This window comes from Mirounga angustirostris, unplaced genomic scaffold, assembly GCF_029215605.1.
Source record: "Mirounga angustirostris isolate CCGP_5_RB_7025 unplaced genomic scaffold, mMirAng1.0.hap1 SCAF_9, whole genome shotgun sequence".
NCBI classification, from domain to species: domain Eukaryota; kingdom Metazoa; phylum Chordata; class Mammalia; order Carnivora; family Phocidae; genus Mirounga; species Mirounga angustirostris.
Window position 1 is genome coordinate 95,998,589 of NW_026991717.1, and position 18,146 is coordinate 96,016,734.

Sequence of the window (18,146 nt, forward strand, 5' to 3'; positions counted from 1 at the left end):
CTAGCTAAATTTATCTTGATCCTTAGAGTCTATATTTAATGAACACCTAACACTATGCCTTGCACATAGTAGGCACTCAAAAAATATGCTCAGTAAATCAAGATATCTGATACAGTGCTCTTAATTTACATTATAAAAATTTCCTTCCTTTATTCCTTCCTTTCACCCAAAACCCTTTTTTGATATTCCTTTTCTTCCTGACTTTGTAGTCTTCAGTATTCTGCTCAGAATGTTATTTTGCTATATTCCCTTACTCAGAATCCCTTTTTTAAGGTTTAATTGCCCTGAGTCTTTTTCTTGAGACTCATATACTTGTTATTTTGTATTCTAAACCTTCCTTGTTTGCCCACTTTCTCTTAAAAGATGTCTTTTTCCTTTCTTTTTTGATCTATCTTAATTTAAATTGAAAAACCCATCTTGGAGCCTGTTTATGATTTTATATTTTGCAGCATCTTAACTGCAGTTTTCCCATCCTGAGGAACTATTTAATTGTTACTGTGTAATTGATAAACATAATTTTATGTATTCTGTTTTTAGTCTATTGAAGACAATGAAGTATATTTGCCTAATGATGAAATTTGGACCTATGATATTGATAGTGGGTTGTGGTAAGTAATTTTAAATTGCAAAATGTCCAGCCTTAATATCTGTTTTAAATATTTTCATTGACTACAGGGAATTTAAGACCAAACTTAGAACATACTGTAACATTTATTGTCTCCCTTTCCTTTTCTTTGAATGCTTTATTCTCGCTGGCTGGCTCTTTTCCCTGCTCCCTTCCTCTCTTTTCTCTTTGTCATTTGCCATTCCTTTCAAGGCAAAGCCTGTCCCAGAAGACTTTGCTTTGTTCTACCAATTAATTCCCAATTCTAGTGATACGTGAAGATTCTGCAATTTTTTTCACATAGGTTGAAAAGTCTTTACCGTGGATCTTAGAGTTTTTACAGTATTGGCCACCATGGCATTTCAATTGTAATTGTCACTGACAATCTTCACTGAAAGAGTACTCATGGAGTTCAAAGGGAATTTTAATTTGCCTTTCTGGAAAGTCATGGAATTCCATGTTATTCTTGCTGCAGGACCATGCACCTCATGGAAGGAGAACTCCCTACCTCCATGTCAGGAAGTTGTGGTGCTTGCATTAATGGAAAGCTGTACGTTTTTGGAGGATATGATGACAAAGGATACAGCAATCGAGTAATACTTTCTTTCATTCAGGAATGCAGCAAAATGTAATATTTAGTGTATCACTTAATCTTACAAGTTTACAAATATTTAAAAAAGAAGATAAAAATAGAAAATCTTGAGCTTACAAGGTTTTAAAAATAGATTGAAAATGCAGCCATTTTGTTCTTCTCTTCTTCCACGTCTTTCTGCTTCGGAGTTAGCTCCGTGCTTAGTTGGTGTCTATAGGGCAGAGCATGATGGGACAGGATCCATTTCAGGATGTCTTATATGTCATTTTTGCTTCTAAAACACAATCTCATTTTTATTAACTTTACAATGAATAATTTTATCTTTTAAAGAGAAAAGAGTAATATTATTAATTCTTGGATCACATATTCCCTCAGACACAGACTTAATTTTTAAATGCCCTGTCTGCTAATGGTGTTCTCCTCTTTTAAAAGCTTTATTTTGTTAATTTGCGAACAAGAGATGGAACCTACGTTTGGGAAAAAATCACCAGTTTTGAAGGACAACCACCCACACCACGTGATAAACTCTCTTGCTGGGTATATAAAGACAGGTAATGCAGCAAAATCGTCTCCTTAACTACACTTAAGTAAGGGTTATAGCTTGTGGCCAAAATAGAGAAAGCTTGAAAGTCTGGATATTTTTTTCAAGGTATAATTACAAACTTGTTTTGACTCTGTGGATAATGGCAGTTCTGCATCCTGGATAAGAGCCATGTCATAAAAATAAGGATTGTGGAAGCAACTATTTGTTTTTTTTAAATAAACTTACTATTTAATTAAACTTTCTGAATAGTTAACACATTCACATGGTTCAAAAATCAAAACCATATTTAAAAGCTGATAGTGAAAGGTCTGGCTCCCACTCCTATCCCCATCCACTCTGTTCCCTCCCACCATGCACAAATAGCTACTTCTACTAATATCTTTTGTATTCTTAGAGTAGTGGTTCTCAAACTTGTCTGCCATTGGAATCACCTGGGGATTTTTTAAAAATTCCAAAGCCCAGGTGATACCTTATACCAATTAAATGGTCATCTCTGGGGTTATGATGTTTTGAAACTCCTCATGTGTGTCCAAGATGCAGACAAGTTTGGAAACCACTGCCATCAGTGTTAATTTATGCAAATAGAAGTAAATACAAAGGAGCGTATGCACATATTCCTTTTTTCTCTCTCTTCCTTACACAAATAGCAGTGTACTCTGTACATTCTTCTGCATCCTGCTGCTTCTGTTAGTTAACAGTATACCATGGAGATCTTTCATCTTTCTGTATCCTGAGTGAGAAAGCTGATTTCCTTCCTTCCTTCCTCCCTCCCTCCCTCCCTCCCTCCCTTCCTTCTCTTTCTCTTCCTTTCTTTTCTTCCTTTCTTTCTTTTAATAGCTGCATAGTATTCCCCTTTGAGGATATACCATAGTTTATTTAACCTTTCCCCTGTAAATGAAATAATACTTATTTCAATTCCTTTGCTATTACAAACTATGCTTTAATGAATGTGTGTGTGTGTGTGTGTGTGTGTGATTGCAGATCTATCCATCGGATAAAATGAGATTGCATTTATAATTTTGACAAATACTTAGTTTGCTAAGGCTGTTGTAACAAAGTACCATAAACTAAGCGGCTTAAACAACAAAAATGTGCTTTCTTGTGTTTCTAGAAACTGGAGGTCCGAGATCAAAATGTCAGCATGACTGGCTCCTTCTCTAGGTTTTGAGGAGGAATCTGTTTCCTGCCTCCCCCCTAACTTCTGCGGACTTGCTGGCAGTCTCTGCTGTTCTTGAGCATATGTAGAGGCGTCACTCTGATCTCAGCCTCGTGTTCACACAGCGTTCTCTCTGTGTGTGTGGGGCTGCCTCTGAATTTGTCCCTCATATAAGGACACCAGTCACACTGGATTAGAGCCTCCCCTAATGACCTCATTTTAAATTGATTGCTTCTGTAAAGAACCTATCTCCAAATAAGGTCACATTCTGAGATACTGGGGATTAGGACTTCAACATATGAAAGGAGAACACAATTAAACCTATAGCAATAGATTCTGTCAATTTTTCCTCCATGGAAGTGGGGCCATTTTGCATTCCAACAATGGAATGCTTGTTTCTCCATAGTCTTGCCAAGAGTTTGCTGGCAAACTCAGATTGTTTGTTTGTTTGCCAGACTGATAAATGAGAAATATCTCAGTCTTATTTTCATTTTCACTGAAAAAAATTTTTTGTGGGGTGTGAATGTATTTTCATATGTTTAAGGGCAATTTTAATTTCTTTTTCTCTGTACTGTTTGTTTGTGTCCTGTGCTAATTATTTTCTATTTGAGTTTTATAAACTTGATTTCTAGGAGTTATTTATATATTAAGGAAATTAGTGTTTGACTATGATATGATATGAAAATATTTTTCCAGTTTGTCATTTGTCTTTTGAGTTTGCTTAGTATGTATTCTGCATGTTTTGTGGCTTCCTGATCTTGAATCTTGATTAAAAGGTTATACATTAATTTACCTATATATTTTCCTCTAGTACTTTGTCATTTTATTTTTTACATTTATTTTTTTTAATTTAAATTCAATTAACATACAATATATTATTTGTTTCACAGGTACAGTTCTGTGATTCATCAGTCTTATATAATACTCATTACATTATGTCTTATATAATGCTCATTATAACACATAAGCTCCCCGATGTCGACCATCATCCAGTTACCCCATCCCTCCACCCCCCTCCCCTTATTTTTTACAGTTAAATCGTAGATTCATTTGGAATTTATTCTGTGAATGGTTATGAGATATGGATCCAAGTTTATCTTTTTTTGAATGGCTACCTGTCTGTAACTCAGTTATTTCCTTACCTTTATCATGTATTCCCCTAATTTTCATTGGTATTTGGGTCTGAGTTTTCTATTCTATTACATTGATCTGTTAATGAACAAGTACTTCACTAGTATAGATACTGAAGCTTTACAGAACATTCTTATAGGACTACTGTAAATCATTAAGTGTATACCTTAAATAATTATCACAAAATGAACACACGTAACTACCACCAAGTAAAACAGAACCTCATCAACTCTCTAAAATCCTTCATTATGTTCACTCATAATCACTGTGCTCAGCCTCCTTGCTAAAGGAAACCATTATGCAGACTTTTAGTATCCTAAATTAGTTATTGTTTTATTTTTTATACTAGCTATGGTATCCTATAGAATTTATCCTTTTACTGAACTTATATTTTTTTTTCTGAACTTATATTTTTGAGAGTCATTCATGATGTGTATACCTATGGTTTTATTTCCTTTATATTACTCTGTTAAATGAAATACTACAAAATATTTATTCATTCTACTATTGATAGACATTTGGGACATTTCCACTTTTTGACTCTTTGGAATAATATGGCTATGAACATTCTTTTATGTACTTTGATACATAAGGGTAAACATTTCTATTGGGTATGTATCTCTTCATTCTCTCAGCAGTGTAATCTGATTTCAATATAGTCTAATTAACCAATCTTTTCCTTATGATTAGTGCTTTTGTGTCCTAGACTTAATTGATCCCAACTCTACAAAGTATTTTTGATCCTTTGAAGTTTTTCTTATTCGTGTATATAAGAAACAGGAAACAGTGGTTGCCCTAGATAGGGAAATTGTTTGAGAGTAGGAGAGGGATTTATTTTTACTACACCTTTTTCTTAAAGTCATGATAAAATACATATAATATAAAATTTGCCATTTTAACCATATTTAAGTGTCTAATGCAGTGCCATTCATTACATTCACAGCTTTGTGCAACCATCACCATTATTTAGTTCCCAAATTTATCATCACTCCAGAGACTCTATACCCATTAAGCAATACTTCCCAACTCCCCTTTTTCCCCAGCCTCTGGTAACTTCTAATCTACTTTCTATCTCCATGAATTTGCCTATTATAGATATTTATAAAAATGGAATCATTCAATATTTATTCTTTGGTGTCTGGCTTATTTCACTTAACAAAATATTTTCAGGGTTCACTATGTGTAGTATGTATCAGAACTTCTTTCTTTTTACAGCTGAATAACATTTCATTATATGCATTGTATGCATTTGTTTATCTGTTTGTCTGTTGATAAACACTTGCTTTTTTCCACCTTTTGGCTGTGGTGAATAATGCTGCTATGAACATTGGCTTACAAGTATTGTTTGTGTCCCTGTTTCCAATTCTTTTGGGTATATGCCTAAGAGTAGAATTTCTGGGTCATATGGTAATTCTATGTTTAGTTTTTTGAGGAAACACCAGACTGTTTTCCACAATGACTGTGCCATTTCATCTTTCCACCGGCAATGTACACAGGTTCTAATTTATCCACATCCTTACCAACACTTGCTCTTTTCTCTTCCTTCCTTCCTTCCTTCCTTCCTTCCTTCCTTCCTTCCTTCCTTCCTTCCTTCCTTCCTTCCTTCCTTCCTTCCTTCTTCCCTCCCTCCCTCCCTCCCTCCCTTTCTTCTCTTCCTCCTCCTCCTTCTTCTTCTTGTTCTTCTTCTTCAAAAGTAACAGCTATCCTAGTGGGTATGCTGTGGTGTTCATTGTGGTTTTGATTTGTATTTCCCCAGGGACTAATGATGTTGACCACTTTTTCATATACTTATTGGCTATTTGTATATCTTCTTTGGAGAAATGTCTATGCAAGTCCTTTGCCCATTTTTAAAAATTGGGTTGTCTTTTTGTTGTTGAATTATAGGAGTTCTTTACTTATTCTGGATATTAATCTCTTATCAGACATATGTAGAGTTTTTTTATTCTAATGTTTTGGGTTGGCTGGCCTCATAGATTGAGTTAAGAAGTGTTCTTTTCATTTTTGGGGGGGAAGACTTTGAGAAGGTTGGTATTAATATTCTGTAAATGTTTGGTATAATTTGCCACTGAAGCCATCTGGTCCTGGGCTTGTCTTTGTTGGGAGGTTTTTTGATTACTGACTCAGTTATATAGGTTTATTCAGTTTTTCTATTTCTTCATAAGCCATTTTTGATAGTGTTTTTTCAGAAATTATTCTATTATATCTAACTTATCCAATCTGTTGTAGTATTCTCTTATAGTCCTTTTAATTTCTGTAATGTTGATAGTAATGTCCCCTCTATCATTTCCAGTGTTAGTGCTTTGAGTTTTCTCTTCTTTTTTGTCAACCTAACCAAAGATTTGTCAATTTCGTTGATCTTTTCAAAGAACCAACTTTTGGTATGTTGTTTTTCTCTATTTTTAATCACTGTTTTGTTTAGTTCCCCTTTGTTTTTCATTGTTTCCTTCCTCCTGTTACCTTTGGGTTTAGTTTGCTCTTCTTTCCAGTTCCTTAATGTGTACAGTTATGTTATTTATTTGAGATGTTTTTTAAAAAAATATTTAGGTATTTACAGCTATAAAATTCCCACTGAGCACCACCTTCATTGCATACCATAAGTTTTGTTTTATTGTATTTTCTTTTTTGTTTATTTTATTGTATTTTCATTTTTATTCATTTCTAGGTAATTTTTAATTTCCCTTGTGTATTTTTTCTCCACCCATTGGTTGACAGTTGTTTTTTCTTTTCTTTCAGCACTTTAAAGATTTTATTACATTGCTTTTGGCCTCCATTTTTCTGGTGAGAAAGTCACACTCATTTGTGTTTTTGTTCCCCTGTATATGTCTTTTTTCTCCTGGCTTTTCTTTATTTTTTTATATTTGTTCCTTATTGATTTGATTAAAATGTTCCTACTTGTAGTTTCCTTTGTATTTATCCTGCTTGGAGTGTGCTGAGCTTTTTGGGTTGGTGGGTTTACATCTTTCATCAGTTTTAGGAAGCTCTTAGTAATTATCAAATATTTCTTCTACACGTTTATTTGTCTCTTCTTCTTCTGGGATACCTGGTATATGACATTAGACCATTTCATATTCCTCCACAGATCTTGGGCTCCCTGGGTTCCCCCCCATCTTTTTTCTTCTCTTTAGTTTAACTTGGATACTTTTTATTAATCTCTTTACCTGTCTCAAGTTCACTGGTCTTTCCCATTGCTATGTCCAGTGTCCTGCGAAACCTATTTAATCAATTCTTTATATCTGACATCTTTTTTTTTTTCATTTTTAGCATTTCCATTTAGTAGTTCTTTTCTGTGGTTCCATATCTCTGCTGAAATTGCTCTGTTCTTCCTGCATGTTGTCCACATTTTACAAACTAGGTCTGTTAGCATCTTTATCATAGTTATTGTAGATGCCATGTCTGATAATTCCACTATCTGGGCCACCTTGGTGTCAGCTTATATTAACCCTCTCTTGATCATAGGTCACTTTTTTTTTTTTTTTTGCCTCTTCATGTATCTTGTAATTTTTTCACCACATTCCAGAGATTCTGTATGAAAGAATAGTAAGTATTAGAAAAAGGGATATTTATCTCCAGAAAAGGACATGTCCTTTTGTGTTTTTTCTCAGGCTGTTAGAGTGGTAGTTCAGTCAGTCTCATTTGTAGTTGAGTTGTGTTTGGGATTATTGCAACTGTTGTCCAACTGGCTTCAAATGTTTTGAGGCAAGATCATGACTTTCCTTCCTTAGGACCCCATGTTTGAGCCCTGCATACAGATTATCTGAAGATGTTCAGCTGTACTCCACAGTGTTCTCACCCTCAGAACTGTGGAAGATCTCTCCCTGTTTTATAGCCTCATTTGGAGGTCTTTGGGTCACCAGGGAGTTCTCTTTGCTCTCCAGTCCCACGTTTTGCTTTCTGTGCATTGGGAGATCTTTTCAGCCTTGTACCTCCTCCCTGGGACTTTTGAGGGCAGCCATCCTGTGTGCTGTAATGACCTGATATGCCCCTGAGCTGTTTCCTTCAGATCTCCTGTCCTGGCCTCAAACTTCAGTAGTTTAAAGCTCAGACTGCCTCAAAGAGATTTGCTTAGTTCTCTTCTGCTTTCACCCTGTTGATGACTGGCGTGAGCCTTCTGAAGACTATGTGAAAGACTTGTTGAGTGGATTCAGATTCCCACTGTGGCTGATTTTCTTAAGATTCTAATTTGCCATGCCAGCCTACAAGTGGCTGTTAAAATTTTGGGTGATTTCTTTTACAAACCCTCTCTGTCCTGGATTCTTCCTCCTCTTGCTGTAATACCAGGAATGAAAGCAGCCATGCATGGGTCTCTTCCCTCCTATTGAGAGTTCATCACTTTCTGGAATTAGTTCATTTAGATTTCTTTTTTCCCTTCTCTCTTTGATTTTTTTTAAACTATGGTGTTTTAGGTTATTTGGCTAGTTTAGGTTATTAGGGTGAGAGAGATGATCTCTTTTAAATTTCAATGAGCAGATTGGAAATAGAAATTCTAAAGTGTGTTCTTTTGTATTTGTTTTTCAGATTAATATATTTTGGTGGCTATGGGTGTAGGAGACACAATGAACTCCAAGACTGTTTTGATGTTCATGATGCATCTTGGGTAATCACTGTTTACATTTTCCTCTAATTTAGCATCATTTTAATGTCTTTAGAAATAATGACTCCAGTCTTTCTCAGTTTAACTTGCCATAATTGACACTATGAAAAAAAACCATGTTTTCTCTTTTTTGGATTCAGATTCAGTTGGAGGAGGTTCTCTCACCTTCTCTCACCTAGTGGTATTAGCCTTCATGGCTCCTGGCAGAATAATGTCTTACTTTATTAATCACTTACACCTGTTTCTGTTAGACAAGTAGAGATTTTAGCACAACTTGGAAAAACTCTGTTCATAGACTACCAGAATGGCTGTTGCTGACATACACCTCCTTTTAGGTATGTCCACCAGAACTATTCATAGCTCAGGCTGACCTCTCTATGACAGTGAGTAAGTTGGTCATGATATTACCTTTCCTACTTATTCTTACTAGTTAGAGAATAAACTAATGAAATAAGACATGACATAAAAATGAAACCTTTTAAAAGATAACTGTAAAGACCATTGATCCTAGCACCAAGATACATAGTAGCTCTTCTGTTTTACCTTTTACTAGCATATATTGTTATTGTACATTGTAATGTAAATATATATGTACATTTCATGTATATCTTTTCGTGTATGGGTATTTAAAAAGATCTCTATGTATTTACATGGTTTTTGAATTTTAAAATAAAATACCTTTAAAGTTTTGTTACTTATAGTATTACTGATAATTTTTAGAAATATAAATTCCCATTACTTATATCTACATATTTTTACTCATTTTTTTTTCTCTCCTAGTACAGTTAGGCTAAGAATCGTGTCCTGAAGTTTCTGGTGTACAAGTAGCTTTCTTTTCATTTATATTTTAAATTAAGGAAATTGTTTAGTGTGTTTAACTTGTTTGACAAGTTCTGACAAAAATGAATGATGTATTTCTGGCATAGAACCTAAAATTGACACAGAGGCAAGCTAAAGCAGTAATAGAGAATTTCAACAATCCAGAGATGCTAAATATAGTATAATTGCTAAATGGCTGCCCTGCTGATAATTTTGTCTCTTAGAAGGCAGATAAGAGAGTAAGCCCAAGTTTGACCTGTAAGAACAAATTACTTGGTTAAGTAGAAGTGATTGGAGCTTTTTGGGAAAAGGAACCATGGTCCCCTAAGGTTCCTAATTGCAAAGATTAGGAATTCTGAGCGTGCACTCTAGGAACGCAGATTGCAAGATATAAATGTCATTTTGTCCTCTGCAATTTCCAGAGACAATTCTTTGAGGGAATTGGAAGATTATCAACAAGTAAATTTATGACTCACTGCAGGCAGTGCTAAGAGAAGACAAGTTGCTACTGGTATGGAGGCCACACTTTGTGGGCCACTGGCGTGTGCATTAGCTTTATGACTATGGTAACACTTACCTCTATTTTTATAATGGTGTCTATTATTTCACCACTAAATATGCAATGACATTTATTACAATAACCTAAAGAATATAAGCTTTGAAATATTTTAAAAATTCCTGTTTTAGGAAGAACAGATCTTCTGGGGATGGCATAATGATGTTCATGTATTTGATACAAAGACACAGAATTGGTTTCAACCAGAAATTAAAGTAAGTATTGTAAAAAGTTACCTTTGTATTTATATACTCATTGATACTTTATTTTTTTTTCTAAAGATTTTATTTATTTATTTGACATGGAGAGAGAGATAGTGAGAGAGCACAAGCCGGGGGCGGGTAGCGGCAGGCAGGCAGAGGGAGAGGGAGAAGCAGGCTCTCTGCCGAGCAAGGAGCCCAATGCAGGGTTCGATCCCAGGACCCTGGGATCATGACCTGAGCTGAAGGCAGCTGCTTAACCAACTGAGAACCCAGGCACTCCTACTCATTGATACTTTAAAAGAATATTTTTTTGCTAAATTATTTGGATTTTAATAATTGAGTTTATAATCATATAATCCCTTGAGTACCATCACTAATACTTTTTTTTTTAATCACCTATTTTTCTCCAGGCTAGCTAAGTTTTTCTAGAAAAATCTTCCAAAGTGGGTACCATCATCATTCTTCACGTACAAGTGTGATGTCCTGATTTAATGGTGGCACTTTTAAAATGTCCTTTTAGGGCGCCTGGGTGGCTCAGTCCGTTAAGCATCTGCCTTTGGCTCAGGTCATGATCTTGGGGTCTTGGAATAGAGTCCCTGCTCAGTGGGGAGTCTGCTTCTCCCTCTGCCCCCCCACCCTGCTCATGCTTGCTCGCTCTCTCTTTCTCTCTCTCGTAAAAATAAATAAAATATTTTTTAATGTCCTTTTATAATCAAGTCCACAATTTTGAAAAGCCCATATTTCATAAACTCTTGAAATCTACATGCAATTAAAGCATGATAAAAATACATTATTATACTTTTTCATGTGCTGGTGAGCAAACCCAAATTCAAATTAGCTTAAGCCATAATGAATTTTTACATAGAGGGAAGTTTTATTTTGGAGTGTGTCACACAGTGGAAGGGCTGCAGGGATTAGGGCCTCAGGAGCTAGAGCAAGTTACTCAACACCATCACAACATTTTCCATCTCTTTGTCAGCTTCTCTCTGATTCTCTTTGTATGCTAGCTTCATTCTGTCTACTGCAGACCAGCCACCTCATTTAGGAGGGAATATGGTCCTGGCTATCCAAGCAGTCCTTTCCATTGGTTCTGTGTTCTTTCAGGGTCTACAGATTAGTCCTAGAAAAGGACTCTGGCCGTATTTGGGCAGGTTCCCACTCTTAACATTAGTCCCTGTTGCCAAGGGGTTGATAGGCTAGGCTCACGTCTTAGGCCTACCCGAGGAGAGCAGAGGATTGTGGGTGACAGGTCACCTGAACTGTGCAGAATGGAGTGCTAAACAGGCAAAACCAAAACTGTCCACTAATATGCACAAATGACATACATCCATTTGAATTTTAAGATTTATGTCTTTGTTAATGAAATAAAAGCATTTTATCTCTGTTCAGATAATTTTATGTTAGCCAGCAGGTGCCAAGAAATAGTGTTGAGACTGGATCTACTGAAACTCATCCTGGATCTTTTTCAGGCATCTGTAGCCTCTCCTTCTTTAGAGAAAGAGCAGGGGTCTGCAGCTCTCGAAGGCATATTTGTAGCATGCGCTTCTGTCGGGGCACCGGGCTGGCCCAGTCAGTGGAGCATTTGACTCTTGTTCTCAGGGTACTGAGTTCAAGCTCCATATTGGGCTGGAGCCTACTTTAAAAAAAAAAAAAAAAAAAAGGTAGAATGTGCTCCTGAGGATAAGGGAGCTGAGGTAGCTTATAATTAGTTCTTGGGCTCCTTCTTTCTCTTCTTACCTCAGTCTGTAACCCCCCTCCAACATTCTTATATAACTTTGACCCTATTTTAGTTCATATTTACCAAGATTTTCACTGTAATTTCTCTGATGATTTCTTCAAATAAGTTCTTATGTTGTTTATATTTTATCTGAAAGTTCTTCTGACATGCTGTAGCTGGATATCTCTTCATTTTTTTAGACACATTCTTAAAGTACTACATTATTCCCAAATATCAGCACCAGAAGACAAGGCAGCATGGTAGAGTGTACCAATTACTGGTGTCAAAGTTAAAAGAAATTGGATTTGCATTCTAATTCTGTCCTAAAAGAGCTCTGTACTTGAGATAAGCCATTTAGTGTGTCATCTATAAAATGGAAGGTTGAAAGTGTTTTTCCTACATGGGATTTTTACCCCTTAGCAATATATTAGTAGTAGGGATCTTTGAGTTATTTTCAGTATTTCAAGCAACTTAAGAAGCATTGTACATTATTTAGGCAGTTAGACACACGGATTAATGCAAGTGCCCTTTCTTTGTTTTTGTTTGGAATTACATGAACTCAGTTTATTCAGAAGCTTTAGGTGGCTAATAAATGCATTTGAAAAAAGTTTGGTATTTATTTCATAATAAATGTGTATATAGTAGAATAATTTTTCCAAAATTTCAGATCAGGAATGGGGTAATAATAAAGATTTTGTCTTGCTGGAATGGCTAGGAACCACTTTCAAAAGGTTCTCTTCTCTCTCACTTATTTAAGTGTTAAATTGGTAATATCTGAATTATTTCTTACTGTGTTGGCTTCAAGACAGTCATTCAAGTAAGCCTGAAAAGTCTAGAGAGTTATGATATTGGTGGTAGAGCTTAAATGTCCTGTGCCCACATTCAGGAGCCAATGCACTGAAAATGTTGAAAAAGTTCTTTTCGAACTTGGACTGAAATGCATACACAAAGGCACCCACCATGAACACATGGAAATTATGCAGAAAATTTTTCTTTCAAATCTCATTCATTCATCTGCCCATTACATTCTCTCTTTTCCCACCAATCCAAAACTTCTCTGGAGAAAAGATCTGATATATTTATTCAAAGTAAAGTATAGAAAAGTGTTATCAGTTAATGGGAAGAGTTTTAGTAAGCGGTAAAGCACTGTTTGGCTTAAGGCAAGAGTGAAGTTCTTATTGTAGAATTTGAGACACCAAGAGTTTGAGGGGGCAGATGTGATTTTTTAGAGTCTCTGAGATCATTACACTGTGTACTGCTTACTCATAATATGAACTCTGTGGGGGTAGGGTGTGGGGAGAGAGAGTGAGTGGGAAGGAGAGAGAGAATCTTTTAAATTTGATTTCTAAATCTTTATAGTTCAAGCTGAAATTTACATGAAATTTTCTTTTGCTAAATAGTGTCAGGCATTTAAGAAAAACACTTTAAAAAGTAAAGATCAGGGTGAGTAAATTTCATTCTTTTTTTTTTAAGATTTATTTATTGAGAGAAAGAGAGCGTGCACAGGAGCAGGGGGAGGGACAGAAGGAGGGGAAGATAGAGAATCTCAAGCAGCCTCCCAGCTGAGCGCCCATGGAAGGCAGGGCTCGATCTCACAACCCTGAGATCATGACCTGAGCTGAAACCAAGAGTCAGATGCCAAGCAACTGGGCCAAATAGGCGCCCCTAAATTTCATTCTTGAAGAGCAGTGTTTGTCTATAATCATTACTATTTAGAATGAACTTTTGCATGAGATTTTTTTTTTTTAAGATTCTATTTATTTGACGGAGAGAGACACAGTGAGAGAGGGAACACAAGCAGGGGGAGTGGGAGAGGGAGAAGCAGGCTTCCCGCGGAGCAGGGAGCCAGATGCGGGGCTCGATCCCAGGACCCTGGGATCATGACCTGAGCCAAAGGCAGATGCTTAACGACTGAGCCACCCAGGTGCCCCTGCATTAGGATTTTTATTGAATTACAGGGGTAATGGTGATTTGGTGGCCAGGTATTTCTCATACTGAGCGTAGGAGTGGGACTCCCTTAGATATGTTTCAGGACTTTGCACTGTGTTTTCTCATCTCTGCTTGCAGGATGGAGTTCCTCCACAGCCACGAGCCGCGCACACATGTGCAGTTCTTGGAAATAAGGGCTATATTTTTGGCGGACGTGTTTTGGTTAGTGTTTTTAATGGAAATGGTATTTTTATGTGTGATTCTTCTTACAAAAATTATTTTCTGATTTTGGGGAACAAATGACTATTCAAATTATCTAGATATTAAAATGCTGTTCAGTAATAACTTTTATTTATTTTCCATCTCCTAAACAGACTATACATGAATCATCACAGATGATTTATAAATCATATTTTAATGAGAAGAATCCTTCACTTCAGTGCATAACCAGAAAAGTTTAATTTCTAAACATCTAAATCCTGTTAGTTTAAACCCATTTCTTCCTTTCCCCCTTGACAAATTAATTGGGTAGCTCTATATTAATTTGATTAACACTTAGCATTGTTTCCCAATATATAAACTTCTTATGTTAAGTAAAATGCAGATGGTCTATTTTTAATCTGAAATAATTTTAAAACCAAAATTTTAGCCCATGAAAAATGTAAAATACAGACTAACTTAACACACTTTTATTTTAGCAAACTAGGATGAATGATTTGCACTATCTGAACTTAGATACCTGGACTTGGTCTGGAAGGTAAGTTTGAGATTTAAGTATATTTTAATCAAAAGGCATTTGTGTGTGTGTGTGTGTGTGTGTCTCTTTGGGACCATAATCCAAATTTGAGTCTCTAGAACTGAATTAGTATCTTTTTCCTTCAGATTATATGTCTAAGCAAAGAATATACAGATTTAAATGCAGAGTTTGTTCTTTAACTAAACTAAATAAAACATGAGAATACCAGCAGTTTAAAATTGATTATGTAAAAGTACTGGTTTTGTACTAAATATTCTTGAGAACTGGTCAGTAGAAGAAATGAAGGAAGAGTTTATTGGGGCCATCACAATTAAACAGATAATGAAGTAGGTAAAAGTCAGATTTTAATTGTAGTTCAAAATATATATTAAACAATAGCATAAATCTATTTAGCTATCACTTCAGCTGTTCGTGTAATGAGATAGAATCAGAGCTATATATTATTCTAAAGTAGAATGCTATTAAAAATGAAACTGTGAAACTGCCAGAAAAAAAATTATAGCAGATTGTCTTTAAAATCTTGGCATGGAGAAAGTTTTTCTAAAGATGGTATAAACCCCAGGGCACCTGGGTGGCCCAGTCATTTGAGTGTCTGCTTTCCAGTCTTGATCTTGGGGTCCTGGGATCAAGCCCTGCGGTGGGCTCCCTGCTCAGCGGGGAGCCTGCTTCTTCCTCTCTTACTGCTTGTGCTCTCTCTCTCTCTCAGATAAATAAATAAAATCTTTATTTGTTTTGTTTTGTTCTTAAGATTTTATTTACTTGAGAGAGAGAGCAAGAGAGAGCATGAACAATGGGGAGGGGGAGAGGAAGAGGGAGAAACAGACTCCCCACTGAACAGGGAGCCTGACATGGGGCTTGATCCCAGGACTCTAAGATCATAACCTGAGCTGAAGGCAAATGCTTAACTGACTGAGGCGCCCCTCAAATAAATAAATAAATAAATAAATAAATAAATAAATAAATAAATAAATAAAATCTTAAAAAAAAAAATAGAAAACTATACCAAAGTTAAAAGGCAAATTGGATGGGCGCCTGGGTGGCTCAGTTGGTTAAGCGACTGCCTTCGGCTCAGGTCATGATCCTGGAGTCCCTCGATTGAGTCCCGCATCGGGCTCCCTGCTTGGCAGGGAGTCTGCTTCTCCCTCTGACCCTCACCCCTCTCATGCTCTCTCTCTCATTCTCTCTCTCAAATAAGTAAAATCTTTAAAAAAAAAAAAAAAAGCAAATTGGAAAATGCAAACAAAAAACAAATTAGAAGTCATATTTGCAGCATTTTTTTTTAAGATTTTATTTATTTGAGAGAGAAAGCACCAGTAGGGAGAGGGGCAGAGAGAGAAGGAGAAACAGGCTCCCCACTGAGCAGGGAGCCCAATGTGTAGCTGGATCCGAGGACCCTGAGATCATGACCCGAGCTGAAGGCAGACGCATAACAGACTGAGGCACCTGGGTGCACTTGCAGTATTTTTTACAGGGCTTAAATCCACAGGAACTTAGAAAATCAGTAAGAAAAAGACATAATCCAACAGAAAAGTGGACAAAGAAAGAACATAAATGAGCAACTCATAGGAGAAATACAAATGGGCAAAAATTATTTTATTTTTTAAAAGCTTTTATTTATTTGAGAGAGACACACAGAGAGAGAAAGAGAGAGAGAGAGAGAAAGCATGAGTAGGGGGAGGAGCAAAGGGAGATGGAGAAGCAGACTCCCCACTGAGCAGGGGGCCCAACACAGGACTCCATCCCAGGGCTCTGAGACCATGACCTGAGGTAAAGGCAGACGCTTAACCAACTGAGCCACCCAGGTGCCCCCCAAAATTATTTTAAAAAGATGTTCAGGGGCACCTGGGTGGCTCAGTCGTTAAGCATCTGCCTTCGGCTCAGGTCATGATCCCAGGGTCCTGGGATCAAGCCCAGCATCGGGCTCCCTGCTCAACAGAAAGCCTGCTTCTCCTTCTCCCACTCCCCATGCTTGTGTTCCCTCTCTCGCTGTGTCTCTCTCTGTCAAATAAATAAAATCTTAAAAAAAAAAAAAAGATGTTCAACCTTATAGACAATCAAAGAAATGGAACTAAAAATAATAGTTTTCATTTATCAGATAAAAATAATCACAAATAGGGGCACCTGGGTGGCTCAGATGGTTAAGTGTCTGCCTTCGGCTCAGGTCATGATCCCAGGGTCCTGGGATCGAGTCCCACATCGGGCTCTCCGCTCCTTGGGAGCCTGCTTCTCCCTCTGCCTCTCTCACTCTCTCTCTCTGTCTCTCCTGAATAAATAAATAAAATCTTTAAAAAAAAAATCACAAATAACCAGTGTGTGCTAGGTTATAACAACACAATTAGCGGGAGTATAAATTGGTACAGTTTTTTTGGGAAGGTAGTTTGGCAATATGTTTAAAATGTCAAATGGGGGGGTAACATGTTTAAAATGTAAAATAAAATAAAAGTATGCAAGCCAGAGGCACCTGGTTGGGTAAGCATCTGCCTTCAGCTCAGGTCATGATCCCAGGATCCTGGGATCGAGCCCCGCGGTGTTGGGCCCCCTGCTCAGCGGGGAGCGTGCTTCTCACTCTCCCTGCTGCTCCCCCTGCTTGTGTTTGCTCTCTCTCCCTCTGTGTCGAATAAATAAAATCTTAAAAAAAAAAATAAAACGTAAAATGGAATTTCTACTTTGACCCAGAATTTCTCCAAACAGTAACTGGACATGTGTGCACGTGTGCGTTTGTTTTACAACATTATTATAAAACCAAGAACTGGCAGTCAACCCTCATGTTCACAAGTGGGGATTGTTTAAATCATGGTAAATTTGCCCAGTGGGCTACTATGCTTCCATTACCAAAGGAAGTTATAGAAATATTCTACAACATATTAATTGAATGAAAAAAGTTGCAGAATAGAATATATGATCCCATTTATATTTTTTAATAAATATGTTTATATGTACATTAAAACCTAGAAAGATAGATACCAAATTATTATGATTTCTTATTGCTGGAGGACAGGATTATAAAAGAACTCTCCTTTTTAAAAATACTTTTGTGGAAAAAGAAATACTTTTGTGGTTGTTGAACATTTTGTAACCAAAATGATTCTTTTTTTTTAAATTTTTATTGTTATGTTAATCACCAAAATGGTTCTTATAGTCAGCACAAACCATAAAAATATTTCCATTTTGGAAAAAATAATTATATCTTCCACAAATGACCCATATTATTCTGGGACATTCCAGAATGCTGGAGAATGGTATCTTCTCACCCCCTAAATTAAACTTTTGTACTTAGGTTTTTATTTTTTTAAGAATAGGACAATATTTGGGGCGCCCGGGTGGCTCAGTCGTTAAGCGTCTGCCTTCGGTTCAGGTCATGATCCCAGGGTCCTGGGATCAAGCCCCACATCGGACTCCCTGCTCAGCGGGAAGCCTGCTTCTCCCTCTCCCACTCCCCCTGCTTGTGTTCCCTCTCTCGTTGTGTCTCTCTCTGTCAAATAAATAAATAAAATCTTAAAAAAAAAATAGGACAGTATTTGTTTTGGAATCTTAGAGGTTTATTCTG

General features: G+C 36.6%; 1 protein-coding gene across 2 annotated transcripts in view; it reads left to right on the top strand.

Moving 5' to 3' along the window:
- The window catches only part of KLHDC1 (kelch domain containing 1), a 50,611-nt gene that overhangs the window by 13,213 nt on the left and 19,252 nt on the right, over window positions 1–18,146 (top strand). For both annotated transcript variants that reach the window (XM_064571008.1, XM_045900793.3), the window contains exons 2-8: window positions 538–608; window positions 1,080–1,197; window positions 1,629–1,747; window positions 8,543–8,621; window positions 10,125–10,208; window positions 13,981–14,064; window positions 14,541–14,599. In XM_064571008.1, coding sequence (XP_064427078.1) covers window positions 538–608; window positions 1,080–1,197; window positions 1,629–1,747; window positions 8,543–8,621; window positions 10,125–10,208; window positions 13,981–14,064; window positions 14,541–14,599 — 614 coding nt within the window. The remainder of the gene's footprint in view (window positions 1–537; window positions 609–1,079; window positions 1,198–1,628; window positions 1,748–8,542; window positions 8,622–10,124; window positions 10,209–13,980; window positions 14,065–14,540; window positions 14,600–18,146) is intronic.